Source organism: Sapajus apella, unplaced genomic scaffold (assembly GCF_009761245.1).
Source record: "Sapajus apella isolate SASKATOON/1434 unplaced genomic scaffold, GSC_monkey_1.0 scaffold191, whole genome shotgun sequence".
NCBI classification, from domain to species: domain Eukaryota; kingdom Metazoa; phylum Chordata; class Mammalia; order Primates; family Cebidae; genus Sapajus; species Sapajus apella.
Window position 1 is genome coordinate 632,247 of NW_022437131.1, and position 14,004 is coordinate 646,250.

The 14,004-nt window shown below is 41.4% G+C and overlaps 1 protein-coding gene across 2 annotated transcripts; it reads left to right on the forward strand.

Annotated features, from left to right (window-relative positions):
- The first annotated feature begins 781 nt into the window (after positions 1 to 781).
- On the forward strand, positions 782 to 13,352 carry TCEAL8 (transcription elongation factor A like 8). 2 transcript variants are annotated; one of them, XR_004265633.1, is made up of 4 exons: positions 782 to 917; positions 1,318 to 1,388; positions 12,178 to 12,258; positions 13,240 to 13,352. XR_004265633.1 is itself a non-coding variant. In XM_032269290.1 (3 exons), exon 3 carries the CDS (start codon positions 2,014 to 2,016, stop codon positions 2,350 to 2,352), a length of 339 nt encoding a protein of 112 aa, XP_032125181.1. In that variant the 5' UTR covers positions 795 to 917; positions 1,318 to 1,388; positions 1,976 to 2,013; the 3' UTR covers positions 2,353 to 2,986. The 2 variants fall into 2 exon arrangements, 1 of the variants encoding a protein (XP_032125181.1); XM_032269290.1 differs by lacking the exons at positions 12,178 to 12,258; positions 13,240 to 13,352 and adding an exon at positions 1,976 to 2,986 and having other exon boundaries at positions 795 to 917.
- Positions 13,353 to 14,004: the final 652 nt, after the last annotated feature.

Genomic DNA, 14,004 nt, shown 5'->3' on the forward strand with positions numbered 1-14,004 from the left:
GCTGGGATTACAGGCACGCACCACCATGCCCAGCTAATTTTTTTGTAGTTTTAGTAGAGACGGGGTTTCACCATGTTGACCAGGATGGTCTCGATCTCTTCACCTTGTGATCCACCCGCCTCAGCCTCCCAAAGTGCTGGGATTACGCTTGAGCCACCGCGCCCGGCCCGAGTCAATTTTATTTTAAGTGCCGTTGGGTAAGATTTTAAAAAATTATAACACATCAATATGTTGTGAATACTGTCATTTCATTTCCAGCCATTAGAAAACTTTCCCAAATCTTACACATTGATATAACTAATTTGTCCTCCATATTAAGTGTTACATATTGCTTATGAGGCATCCGTTTTCTGATATCATTTTTAAAAGTATGCTGATTATTGAAAACAGAAAACACAACAGAAAACTATTCAAGAGGACTAGTCAAATCCTCCACTTTCACCCTTAGATTCTTTTCCAGCCCATCTTCTCGATCTACTACCTTTGCCCTTTTTAATGCTGGATTGGATTCCAGGGGCAATGGTGGACTGTAGGGGTCTTGGAGGACGGGAGGTGGGAGTATTGAGAGCAGAAGAAAGAGACGATTCCCCAAAGAAAGAGAAATGGTCGATTTACCCTAAAAGGCTGATCTTCCTGGTAATCTGAGAAAGGCGAATAAAGACTCCAGGGGGAAGGTAACAGTTTATTGTCACTGATTGGCAAATACGAAAAAAGATTGACAGTATCAAGTGGAGGGAACGCAGTGGGCGGGCTGCAGTGTTAATGGGAGGGGTGACTGGGGAGGCGAGCTCAGTGATGACGTGGCACTCACGTGACCAGGAGTCGACGTGTGCAGAAGTCCTTATAGTCCCAGGGCCTGTTTCCTGTAGCAGCTCCGTATTGCTGGAGAAGAAGAAAAGTGCCCGAGATCCTTTCAGGTTAGTATAAAGGTGGGCGCTGAGTTGGAGACCCTGAGGTCGAGGAGGCCGAGAGCAGAAAGCAGGCGGGGCCGACACTGCTTTCCCCACTCCTGTTCGGCCCAACTCCCATTTTGTGCAGGAAATTTGGGGCTGTTTGTTGGGGGATGGCGGGTGGAGAGAGAGAAGGGTAGCTAATTAAGGGTCCTGAGAGGGAGATTTAGAAACTGTGTGGAAGAAACTTGCTTTTCCCACTCCCTGCTTGCAAGAAAACGGGGGGCACGGAGGAGGGCGGGGTTGCCATAAAAGGAGGGCGAGGATGAGGACGTGGGAAACTTTACACCAACGAGGCCTAGAATCGTGAAAGGGACCCGTGATCCAGGTACTAGCCTGCTCACCAAACACTCCCATCTGTCTGCAGGATATTTGGTTTTTTGGGCGCGACACAAATCGAGGTGAGGGAAGAGAAGAAAATCCCCTGAATCCCTGCAGGTCAGTTTTTGTAAAGGTGCAATTGCTTCGGGTCTCTTTGGGTGGGGGTGGAAGTGTGAGTGACACCAAAGCACGTCCCGGGGTCGCAGCAGCCCCTCCCCAACCGGATTAAGCGCCGGAGGCCGGTGCCGAGCCTGCAACGGAAATGGGGCGGGGGAGGGGGAGGCTGAAGAGACACTGTAGGGGGAGGGGAGGCCAGAGACTGGACCAGCCCTCTCAGGTGAGAGGCTGAAGGTTCAGAGGGCTTAGAAAAGTCTGAAGGGCGGGAGTGCTGGAGACCAGAGGCAGGAGAAGGGTTAATTGCCTCCTTACTGCTCCCATTTCAGTATTTGGAGAGGCTTGTAGCAGGGCCTGCTGGGAAGATGGTGGGCAGGAGCAGGAGGAGAAAGATGGAGCTGGAACGAAAGGGGCGGGAAGGGAGGTGGAGTCAGGGGAGTTCTGAGCCTAAGGATCCAGCTTTCTCTAGTTGGAAAACTTTTGGAAAATTAGGGTACTGAGTCAGAAAAGGCCAGTCGCTATAGGATCCCGTACTCTGGCTTCTAGTCTTTTTGCCTGGCACCTAGTAGTTTTGTTTCCTTGTTTTCTAGGATTACTTTATTCAAAAACGAAATAAAAAATACTCAATATGCAAAAGTCTTGTGAAGAAAATGACATGCCAAAGGCAGAGGAAGACCGCCCTTTGGAAGATGTACCACAGGAGGCAGAAGGAAATCCTCAACCTTCTGAAGAAGGTGTAAGCCAGGAAGCAGAAGGAAACCCCAGAGGAGGGCCGACTCAGCCTGGCCAGGGATTTAAAGAGGACACACCCGTTAGGCATTTGGACCCTGAAGAAATGATAAGAGGAGTAGATGAGCTTGAAAGGCTTAGGGAAGAGATAAGAAGAGTGAGAAACAAGTTTGTGATGATGCATTGGAAGCAAAGACATTCACGCAGCCGTCCTTATCCTGTGTGCTTTAGGCCTTGAATTCATTTTTGCCTAATATTAAAATCTGGCCCCAGCTTTCTTTCTGTTAGCATTTTTTGATGTATCTTTGACCTCCATCTTACTTTTAATCATCTGATGAAACTTTGTTTTAGGTAGTTTCCTTAGTTCCAGCATCTCATTGGATTTTGGATTTTGACCCATTTTCCAGGTCTATTTTTCAATTAGAAATTTTCACACATTTGCATGGAAATATGTTCATTTCATATTGTAAAGTAAAGCGTAACAGGTTATGGCAAAGCAGCATATTTAATATCAGCTCACATATGTAGGATAAAATTCCAAACTTCGTGTGTGTGCGTGTGTGTATGCATACATCCATATAACATATATCAAAAACTTAACCTTAAGTTTATTTCTGTGTGCTGTGAAGTTTTATTGGTTTTCTTCTTTTTTTTCTTTTTGCTTATATGTATTTTTTAATGAACATGTGTCTCGCACAAAAGGAATTAAGGATTTTTTTTTTTTTTTTACAAGTAAGAGTCAATCAGATAATTTGCAACCAGCTTATGAGGGCAATGGGGGCACCTAAACTCTTGATGATAAAAGAAATGTAAACCTCACATTACCTCTGGATCTCTTAGCCAGAGGAATAAACTGGCAATTATTACAGATACACATGTTTAAGACTCAGTCTTTTCATGGGGAAAATACTTGCCTCACAGGGCTGCTGTGGGGAGGAAATGAGGCAGTAACAGATGTGCTCAGTGGGATCTTGTTCCCTCTCTGGATACAGAACCCCAACCCACTATAGAAGCACCAATCACTTGAGGGTGGACCTGGCATAATTCAACTTGTACTCAGGAACAAGTCCATTAGCAGAGGTGGGGGCTTCCCTATCAGTCCTCTGCTATTGAGCCCTGGGTCCTGCCTCTTCTGCTGGGCCCTGTGCTCTCTGCTGGCCCCACTCCTGCTGATGCACTGCAGCCCTTGAGGGCCAAAACCCCACTGAGTCCCCTGGAGCCCTCAGTGGGTTGAATTCTCACTCTGTCTTCTAAAGCTTCTCTGCTTTATAGTGACACTTAACACAAGTGGTACTTCTCTAGGGTTGCTTGGGCCACAATGTCTTTCAGAGCACTTAGCAAAACAGCCCCTTCTGTTTTCAATCACAAGACTCCATAGGAGTCAGATGTGATGAGTCCATTTGGGATTTGGACTGGGGTATAAATTTGAGTCAAAGGCATCATACTGTAGTCAGAGTTGCTGCTCTAAGTCTAAGGAATGAGGTTTTGTCCTCTTGTGTGATCTCTTCCTGAAGGCTCCTGGCAGGCCTGGCTTACTGGTTCAGAAGACTCTTGGGGAACATGTATAAATTGCACAAAGTGATGCAGGGAACAGATCTAAGGAACAACCCCCTAATTCCATCACTTCTGATGACATGTGGTTAAAAAAAACTTTCAAAATCAGTAAGATCCTTATAAATGTAGTTGAAGTAGAATGCTATCATATAAATGTTAGAGATTATATCTCCCCTGTAGAACAAGCAAAGACTATCTCTTCCTCTTGGTATCCCACATATGAATCCTGGTCGGTGTTTAACTGGCACATTGTGTTTTAATATTTAATTGACATTTTGATTACTACTAAGAGCTAGTAGGTTTGTCCAAATTAGGTTACTCACTGAATAATCTATAAGTCTTTTTATTTCTCTAGAGTTATGACAAGCAATTCCAAGAAGAAACAGGGCAGAGAATGGATTATACTCCAAATGTTTTATTATCAAAGTATCTCACATAATCAGAATCTACTGGGGAGCATCTTGAAAATGCTGATATCTGGGCCCCACATAAGGCCCACTGACCCACCTTCTGGAGGTAGGCTGTGAAAGTATAGCTTGCAAACTCCTCCAGGTGATAATGTGCGGACTGAAGGAAGAGAAGCACTAGTAATACAGTATGCTTTTCATTATTACAAATACTAACTGTAAAGTAATTAGAAGGAAATATTGGTGAATGCTTACTGACATTCAGGAAATAGAAGGCCTATGCAAGCACTTATCGTTTTAAGTATGAATTTTTAAAGGAAAAGGTGGACATTCTGTATCTATACAGAAAATGTAAAAGCTTCCTTTTAACACAGAAGGACAAGATAAAAGGCTAGGGGAAGGAATGTAATGTAAGATGCCTTTTTATTGACTGAACACCATGTTTAGCCATGCATTACCTCCTTCCAGTATGAGAAACGTGTATCAGAAATAAATTCAAAATTATCTTTAGTAATCATCTAAAAAAAAAAAAAAAACAATTGAGCCAACCATGTGCCCTTGGCTTTCTTTTGTTTCTATCTTTTCACTGTATAATGTCAATCGCAGGGAATCTTCATGTCTACAGACCATTCTTCAAGGTGTTGGCAGCCTGATAGGTGCTGGTTGAACTAAAATTCTGGCTGGAGTGAAATAAAGTTCCAGGTTCACTGGAACCAGTTTTACAAGGGAGGATAATCCTTCCCCGAGCCTGCAGAGTGTGGTGCTCATATAGGATGTGAAAGTGCTCACCAAAACGATGCTTCTGACTTTGTCTCTCCATTCTAGTCTGCAGCAGGTACTAGGCTCTTCTAAGGCTAATGTCCAGGCTATCCTGGACAGACATATTGGGGAGGAGGATGACTGTCCTATTTCAGGTCAGAGTACTTTGCCTTTCCCCCGTTTTCCCTTTCTCTTCTGGGGAACATTTTGTAGGGGAAAAGATAAAGCTCCAAAACTTCCCAGTTGAAAATATTGGTTGGGATCATCTTTGAGCAAGCATCATAATACTCCATCATAATAATACTACGTAATAATACATCATCATAATAATCCAGCATTTTATCTCCGGACAACAAGGACACTCTCCTAAACAACAACAATACAATGATCACATCCATAAAATTTAAAATTGATACAACCATTATCTAACCTATAATCCTTATTCAAACATTACATGTGGTTGGTATGTCTTTTAGTCTAGAACAGTTCTCCAGCCATCTTTCTTTCATGATATTGACATTTTGATGAGGATGTTGAACAACTGAAATTCTTGTACATTGGTAGTGTAAAATGATACAACCACTTTGGAAAATTGTTTAGCAATTCATATCAAATTAAATATTTACATTTTCTATAATACAGAAATTCCACTCCTAAGTATTTCCCAAGAGAAATGAGAACATATATTCACAAACAGGCTTACATGAGAATTTTCATAGTGGTGTATATATTTATAATAGGCAAAACTGGATACAACTCATACGTCCAATAACATCTGAAGAAGACATACCAAATCGTTGTATATTCACACTATGCAATGCTATACAACAACATTTTTTTGGCACTCAAAAATCATTAATTTTTTTTTTTTTGAGACAGAGGGTCGCTCTTGTTACCCAGGCTGGAGTGCAATGGCGCGATCTCGGCTCACCACAACCTCCACCTCCTGGGTTCAGGCAATTCTCCTGCCTCAGCCTCCTGAGTAGCTGGATTACAGGCATGCGCCACCATGCCCAGCTAATTTTTTGTATTTTTAGTAGAGACGGGGTTTCACCATGTTGACCAGGATGGTCTCGATCTCTTGACCTCGTGATCCACCCGCTTTGGCCTCCCAAAGTGCTGGGATTACAGGCATGAGCCACTGCGCCCGGCCCTAATTATTATTACTATTATTTTTTAAATTGTATTTTGGGCTCTGGTGTACATGTGCACATCCAGCATACTACAGGACTGTTGCATAGGTACATACATGCCATGGTGCTTTACTGTCTCCATCCCACCCTGCCCACCCATTACCTACAGCAGGCATTTCTCCCAGTGTTATCCCTCCCCATCCTCCCTGACTCCCTGCTGTCCCTCCCTCCCCTTCCCTCCACCCCCCAACTTAGCCCAGTGAGTGTTGTTCTCTTCCTTGTTCCCATGTGTTCTCATTGTTCGTCACCTGCCTATGAGTGAAAACATGCAGTGTTTGGTTTTCTGTTCTTGTGTCAGTTTGCTGAGAATGATGGTTTCCGGATTCATCCATGTCTCTACAAAGGACATGAACTCATCGTTTTTTATGGCTGCATAGTATTCCATGGTGTACATGTGCCACATTTTCTTTGTCCAGTCTATCATTGATGGGCATTTGGGTTGGTTCCAGGTCTTTGCTATTGTAAACAGTGCCACAAGGAACATATGTGTGCATGTGTCTTTATAATAAAGTGATTTATAATCTTTTGGGTATATACCCAGTAATGGGATTGTTGGGTCAAATGGTATTTCTATTTCTAGATCCTTGAGGAATTGCCACACTGTCTTCCACAATGGTTGAACTAATTTACACTCCCACCAACAGTGTAAAAGTGTTCCTATTTCTCCACATCCTCTCCAGCATCTGTTGTCTCCAGATTTTTTAATGATCGCCATTCTAACCGGCATGAGATGGTATCTCAATGTGGTTTTGATTTGCATTTCTTTAATAATCAGTGATGATGAGCATTTTTTCATATGTTTCTTGGCAACATATATGTCTTCTTTTGAAAAGTGTCTGTTCATATCCTTTGCCCACTTTTGAATGGGTTTTTTTTTTCTTGTAAATCTGCTTTAGTTCTTTGTAGATTCTGGGTATTAGCCCTTTGTCAGATGGGTAGATTGCAAAAATTTTTTCCCATTCTGTTGATTGACAGTTCACTCTAATAATTGTTTCTTTTACTTTGTAGAAGATGTTAAGTTTAATTAGATCTCATTTGTCTATTTTGGTTTTTGTTGCCTTTGCTTTTGGTGTTTAGTCATGAAGTCCTTGCCTATGCCTATGTCCTGGATGGTGTTGCCATCCAGGTTTTCTTCTAGGGTTTTTATGATGTTAGGTCTTATGTTTAAATCTTTAATCCGTCTGGAGTTAATTTTTTATAAGGTGTAAGACAGGGGTCCAGTTTCAGCTTCCTGCATATGGCTAGCCAGTTTTCCCAACACCATTTATTAAATAGGGAATCCTTTCCCGTTGCTTGTTTTCATCAGGTTTGTCAAAGATCACATGATTGTAGATGTGTGGCATTTTTTCTGAGGCCTCTGTTCTGTTCCATTGGTATATATCTCTGTTTTGATGCCAGTACCATGCTGTTTTGATGACTGTAGCCTTGTAGTATAGTTTGAAGTCAGGTAGTGTGATGCCTCCAGCTTTGTTCTTTTTGCTTAGGATTGTCTTGGCTATGAGGACTCCCTCTGGTTCCATATGAATTTTAAAGTGTTTTTTTTTTTTCCAGTTCTGTGAAGAAGGTCAATGGTAGCTTGATGGGGATAGCATTGAATCGATAAATTACTTTGGGCAGTATGGCCATTTTCACGATATTGATTCTTCCTAACTGTGAGCATCAAATGTTTTTCCATCTGTTTGTGTCCGCTCCTATTTCCTTGATCAGTGGTTTGTAGTTCTCCTTGAAGAGATCTTTCACATGCTTTGTTAGTTGTACTCCTAGGTGTTTTATTCTCTTTGTAGCAATTGTAAATGGGAGTTCACTCATGATTTGGCTCTCTGTTTGTCTGTTGTTGGTGTATAGGAATGCTTGTGATTTCTTTCTTTCTTTATTTTTTTGAATGCTTGTGATTTCTGCACATTGATTTTGTATCTTGACACTTTGCCAAAGTTGACAACAACGATTTTTTAAAAGAATAAACAAGTAATCCATAAAACTATAAGGATGAATCTTAAAAACCTTATATTGAGTGAAAGATGCTGGACACAGAAAATCACATATACTGTATGATTCCAATTATTTGAAGTTCTACAACAGAAAAATTTGTAGAAATAACCTAAGTTGCTACTGGAGGACAGGTGGCTGGGAAGAGAGACAGAAAACTTTCTGGAGTGATAGAAATACTCTATTTTACACAGTTAATTTTATATAATTGCACACTTAAGATCTGTGCATTTCCCTGTAGGTGAATTTTACCACATTTTTTTTTTAAAGAGTGTTATATAAGCATCGTAAGGGCAGAAACTTTGTTTTGTCCACTATGTTTCAAGACCTAGTAAAAGGATGGGAATAGAACAAAAATTCCAAAATTAAAGGAATATAATTTGGAACACAAGTAACACAAGGGCCAGAGGTGAAACTGGATTCAGACTAAAAATATATCAGGGATATAGTAATCTCTCAGGACATAAAGTTGTTTCCCAAGAGCCATATTTTTCCTCCAGTCTTCTAAACATTCCACAAGCGGAGTTCATCTCCAAAAACAGCTTATAAGGCTGGGCGCGGTGGCTTAAGCCTGTAATCCCAGCACTTTGGGAGGCCGAGGCGGGTGGATCACGAGGCCAAGAGATCGAGACCATCCTGGTCAACATGGTGAAACCCCATCTCTACTAAAAATGCAAAACATTAGCTGGGCATGGTGGTGCGTGCCTGTAATCCCAGCTACTCAGGAGGCTGAGGCAGGAGAATTGCCTGAACCCAGGAGGCGGAGGTTGCCGTGAGCCGAGATCGCGCCATTGCACTCCAGCCTGGGTAACATGAGTGAAACTCCGTCTAAAAAAAAAAAAAAAACCAAAAAAAAAAAACAGCTTATAAAAGAATACAAGAAAGTATTCTATACAAGTCAAAAAGTATTCTATTTTATAAAGAAGTCTGTTTTTGCAGAATGAGGATTTCCCAAAGAAATATCAACTTTATAGAGTTGTCTTAAGGATTATTGAATGTGATATCTTTTTATATGGTATTCTGGAGTCATCCTTTTATGTGATGGGGCAATACTTCAGGTAGGGAGACCAGGAAGGAGCTGTTGCAATAGTTTATGGGAGGTAAAAACAGCAAGTCTTGGTGGTTGATTAGATGTGAACACTAAGAATGTCTGGCATGGGGAGCTAGTTGAATCTTGGTGTTATTAATATAGATAAAGACCCAAAGTGAGATTTGGGGTGCAGTGAGAGAACTGAAGGAGAAGATTGTATTTCATTCAAAGTGAGATATTTGCATGTCAAAGTTCAAAATAAGTTGGATAAAATAGCATGGAGCTCAAAAGAGAGATATATGCTGGAGATACAGATTTGGGAGTCAATACTTATATGATAGTGAAAAACACAAGATCATTTGAACATTGTGGTAGACTAATGATGTCCCCCAAAGACATCCATCTCTTAATCCTTGGACTAGATCAATTTTATCTTATGTGGTAAAAGGGACTTTGCAGATGTGATTAAGTTAAAGATCTTGAGTTGGGGAGACTATTCAATGGACTCTAAATACAATCACAAGTGTCCTTATAAGAGAGAGGCAGAGGGAGATTTCACTTCAGAAGTCAAAAATCCAATACGATAATAGAAGCAGAACGTATGGTAATAAAACCACAAACCAAAAATGATGGCAGTGAACCAAAGCTGGAAGAAGAAAGGTACAGAAGGAACCAGCCTTGCCAACACCTCGAAGTTAGCCTTGTAAGACTCAATTTACAGTCCTGTCCTCCAGAAATGTAAAATAACAAATTTCTGTTGGTTTAAGCCACTAAATTTATGGTCATTTGTTACAGCAGCAAAAGAAACCTAATACAAACATCTTAAGAAAGAAAAAAAGGACCGGGTGTGGTGGCTCACGCCTGTAATCCCAGCACTTTGGGAGGCTGAGGCGGGCAGATCACCTGAGGTCGGGAGTTCAAGACCAGCCTGGCCAACATGGTGAAACCCCGTCTTTAAAAAAAAAATTAAAAGAAAAAAAGAAAGAAAGAATAAAAGGTCTATGAAAGAATACCAGAAGGATAATGATACTTCAGTTGGGCTACAATACAGTTTATAGGCTATGACCACAAGTAGTGGTGTCAAGGAGACCTGTATTCAAATTCAGCTCTATACTCACTAGCTATGTGACTTTGTACAAATTATTTAAATGATATATTGAGTTTTCCTATCTGTAAAATTGGGACAATGATATCACATACCTCAAGGAGCTTTTGGCAGAATTAAAGGCTAATATCCAATTAATGCACTTGGTACATAGGAAGTGATTCATAAGTGGTTGTTTTGGAGATGCAAGTGTGTTAGTGTGATTTACAGCTGATAATCACTGTGTAGTTAATAAATTTTTTAATGATCGGATAAAACCAACACTGAATGCTGTTCTTTTAGAGGAGTTGTACTGGATTATCCATCTCAGTTCAGCAATGTAAGAGACTACATGAAGGCTTGGGACCAATGCCTGCTTGTTAAAAAATAATGCATCTGGGCTGGGCGCAGTGGCTCACGCCTGTAATCTCAGCACTTTGGGAGTCGGAGACGGGCAGATCACGAGGTCAAGAGATCAATACCATCCTGGCCAACATGGTGAAGTCCTGTCTCTACTAAAAATACAAAAATTAGCTGGGCTTAGTGGCACGCACCTGTAGTCCCAGCTACTGGAGAGGCTGAAGCTTGAGCCCGGGAGGTGGAGGTTGCAGTAAGCCTAGATCGTACCACTGCACTCCAGCCTGGCGACAGAGCAAGACTCCATAGAAAAAAAAAAAAAAAGGCATCTGGTGGCTCACACCTGTAATCCTAGCACTTTGGGAGGCCAAGGCAGGTGGATCATTTGTGGTCAGGAGCTTGAGACCAGCCTGGCCAACATGATGAAACCCTGTCTTTACTAAAAATACACAAAAAAAGTAACTGGGCGTGGTAGCATGTGCCTGTAGTCCCAGCTACTCAGGAGGCTGAAACAGGAGAATCGCTTGAACTTGGGAGGCAGAGGTTGCCATGAGCTGAGATCGTGTCACTGCACCCAAGCCTGGATGATGGAGGGAGACTCTGTCTCAAAAAATAAAATAAAATAAAATAAAATAAAATAAAATAAAATAAAATAAAATAAATAATGCATTTATCTGGACTACTCTCTCTCTCTCTCTCTATCTGTGTGTATGTGTGTGTGTGTGTGTGTGTGTGTGTGTGTGTGTGTGTGTGTGTTCCATGTATACTTTTGGGACCAAACAGGCCAAAATGTAGCTTGTTGAGGATTTGAGACAGTAGCAAAATCTTTTTCTACCTTGATAGTTACTTCATATCTGTGACAACAATGCCACATTCTCTATTAAGGTCTTTCTTCTTTCTCCTCTCCTTAGAATTTTCAGGTAACATTTACATTGAAGTGGTTACATGGTTACATTAATGTTAAATTACCTCTTCCTAAGAGCATAAATTTGAACTGTTTTTCAAAACTCTTGCTTCTAACTAAAGTTTCTAAAGTAAAATGTAAAACAATGACCAAGAAATGTAAAATGAGTAATGCAAAAATTGAATCTGGAGCTAGTGGAATGTTAAATAAAGGTCTTAAGAGAATCTTTTCTCCTCCCAAGTGAAAATAGCTTTATAATATTTATGATTTTTAAAGAAACTATGCAGGAAAGTACTGAGAATTACTGTAAATTACACAATAGATCCCTGACACAGCATGACAAAAACAAGGAAGTTGGTTGGCACTATTGGCTTGGGGTGGGGTGAGGAGGAAGAGTGGTGACAGGAGGGACAGGTAACAAGAAGCAAGGCCTGGTGGGATAGACGGTAGGAGGATTGGTGGGATAGGGGGGTGCAGACCTTCATTAGTAACCAGACAAGGGCAAACTCCAACCTTCCATCGGTGATGCCACTTGTGGCCCCTCAATATTGGTGAGGACCGGAGTGACAAGGTGGTGTGCACTGAGGCACTGTTTACAAAAGGGTGGAGATGGGTCTCTGTGTGTATATGGTGGGAGTGTGCTGGGGCTTTCTGTTGCACTGCTTGCCAGCCTAGAGGTGGGGTGCAGGGGTTGGGAGATTGAGCTCTGCCATTAGTAGAGACCCTCACATGACCACGAGCCAAGGTGTGAGTAAATTCCTCTTATTCAGGTCTTTTTTATTTTTGCAGCACTCTTCTTTTCTGTTAAGACAGGCTAGTGTCTGGCCCAGAGGATGAGGGGGAGAAAGACACTTTGCTGGAAAGGAGCAGGTCTGTGTGAGCAACTGGACTGGGAGCTGTGCGTTGGTGGTAGTGGTGTAAGGGGGTACGTGTGAAAGGAAAGGAGAGTGAAGACTAAAGCAGGTCCAGGCCTGTTTGCTTTGACGACTCTTCAATATTTTGAAACAAAAATGATGTGCCTTGGGATGGAGGGAAGGACTGGAGAAAGAGGGTCAGGAGGGAACACATAGGCCTGGGGGAAGTTTGTAAATAATTCACTTCTTTTACACCCTGCCCGCAGGGGAGTCCTGCATAAGCACCAAGATGAGGTGTATTGAGATGAAGGGGGAAGGATGTAAAAGAAATGTTGGTTATGTAGGGGATGCAGATGTGGATAAATGGAGACTAAGAAGTCACTGAAACTACTTCCCTTAATCCAATGTGGTGGGCATTTTATAGCAGGAGATGGGGATGAAGCAGGGGTGGGAAGAGGAGCTTCAAGACTAGAAGGGGTTGGGTGTCCAGCCTTGAAAGAGGCCCTTGTCTAGTATACTGGTCCATTCACCAAGCACTTCAGTACTTTCTTCTTTCTTCTGTATGCAGGTCCAAATGTCTATTAGGCTCCAAATGTCTATTAGGCTCAAGAAAGGAAAGAGGAAGAGGAAATTGACTGGGATTTGGGCAGGTCACTATGTGCCATGCTCTGGACTACAACCTCTGAGGGTTGGGGGTGAAAGGATGGAAATGGCCCATGCCAGAACATAACTAGGAGGAGACACTGCTCCTACTTACCTTTCCTTCAGTCCAGGGAGAGGCTGGTAGAATGGCCTAAAGGAAAAATTGTTGAGAGAGACTGAGAGAATATATATATATGCTCTTTAGGTATGGGAGAAGGGCAAGAACCTGGAGGGAATAGAGGAGTGAATTAGAGGAAAGGTGAGACCTTTGCACTCATCCCCCTGATTTGGAAAAGCACATGGGTACTGGAATGAAGAGCACACATTCAGTATTTCCTCTTTTTTTTCCTCCAAGGAGTAATTGCAGTCAAAAAGAAAAAAGGAGAAACAACTTTCAACATGGAAAATTCCCCCCAGGAAAATGAAGAAAGGTTTCAGAATGTAGAGGAGAGCTACATTTGGAAGAAATTGAAGGCCAGGAAGTTAGACGAAATAATCACCAGGAACAAACTCCACCTACACAGGAAGATGGAGATTGCATGGCCCATAGGCATGTCAATAACAATAACAATGAAGGGAGAGGGAGGAGGAGGAAGAGGACAATGAGGAGAAAAGTGTCTGGAAGAGATTTTAAAAACTTAAGAAATACATTTAGAGTAATGCATGGGATGAAAAGACAGTCCAGGAAGTGGCCTCATCTCATTTAGTGTTTTTTTGTCTTGAATTATTTTTTCTTATAATTTTAAGGCTTCACTTTTAAGTTGCATTTTCTAGTCAGTTATATTTTCACTCATTTTTTTTTGTTTTTAACCTTTTGATGATATTGGTCTTGGATGTTCTTGTTGTCACCAGTATCTCACTAGATTTTGTTTTATGGTTTCATATGCAATTCTGCATTTTAATACAGGATTTTTGCCATTTGTATAGAAAAAGCTCATGTACATACACACAAGTACACACACACACACATATATATGATATCCCAATTTAAAATAGGTATATTTATATATTACATGTGTGCATAGAAAAAATTTGGATAAGATGTACATGAAAAGCTTAATAATACTGGTTTCTCTCTAAGGGGCAGATTTATGGAAAATTTTTTATTTTGCATATCTGT

Bases quoted from the DNA above. Each gene is read 5' to 3' on its own strand.
- TCEAL8 (XM_032269290.1), top strand. From the start codon at position 2,014: ATGCAAAAGTCTTGTGAAGAAAATGACATGCCAAAGGCAGAGGAAGAC.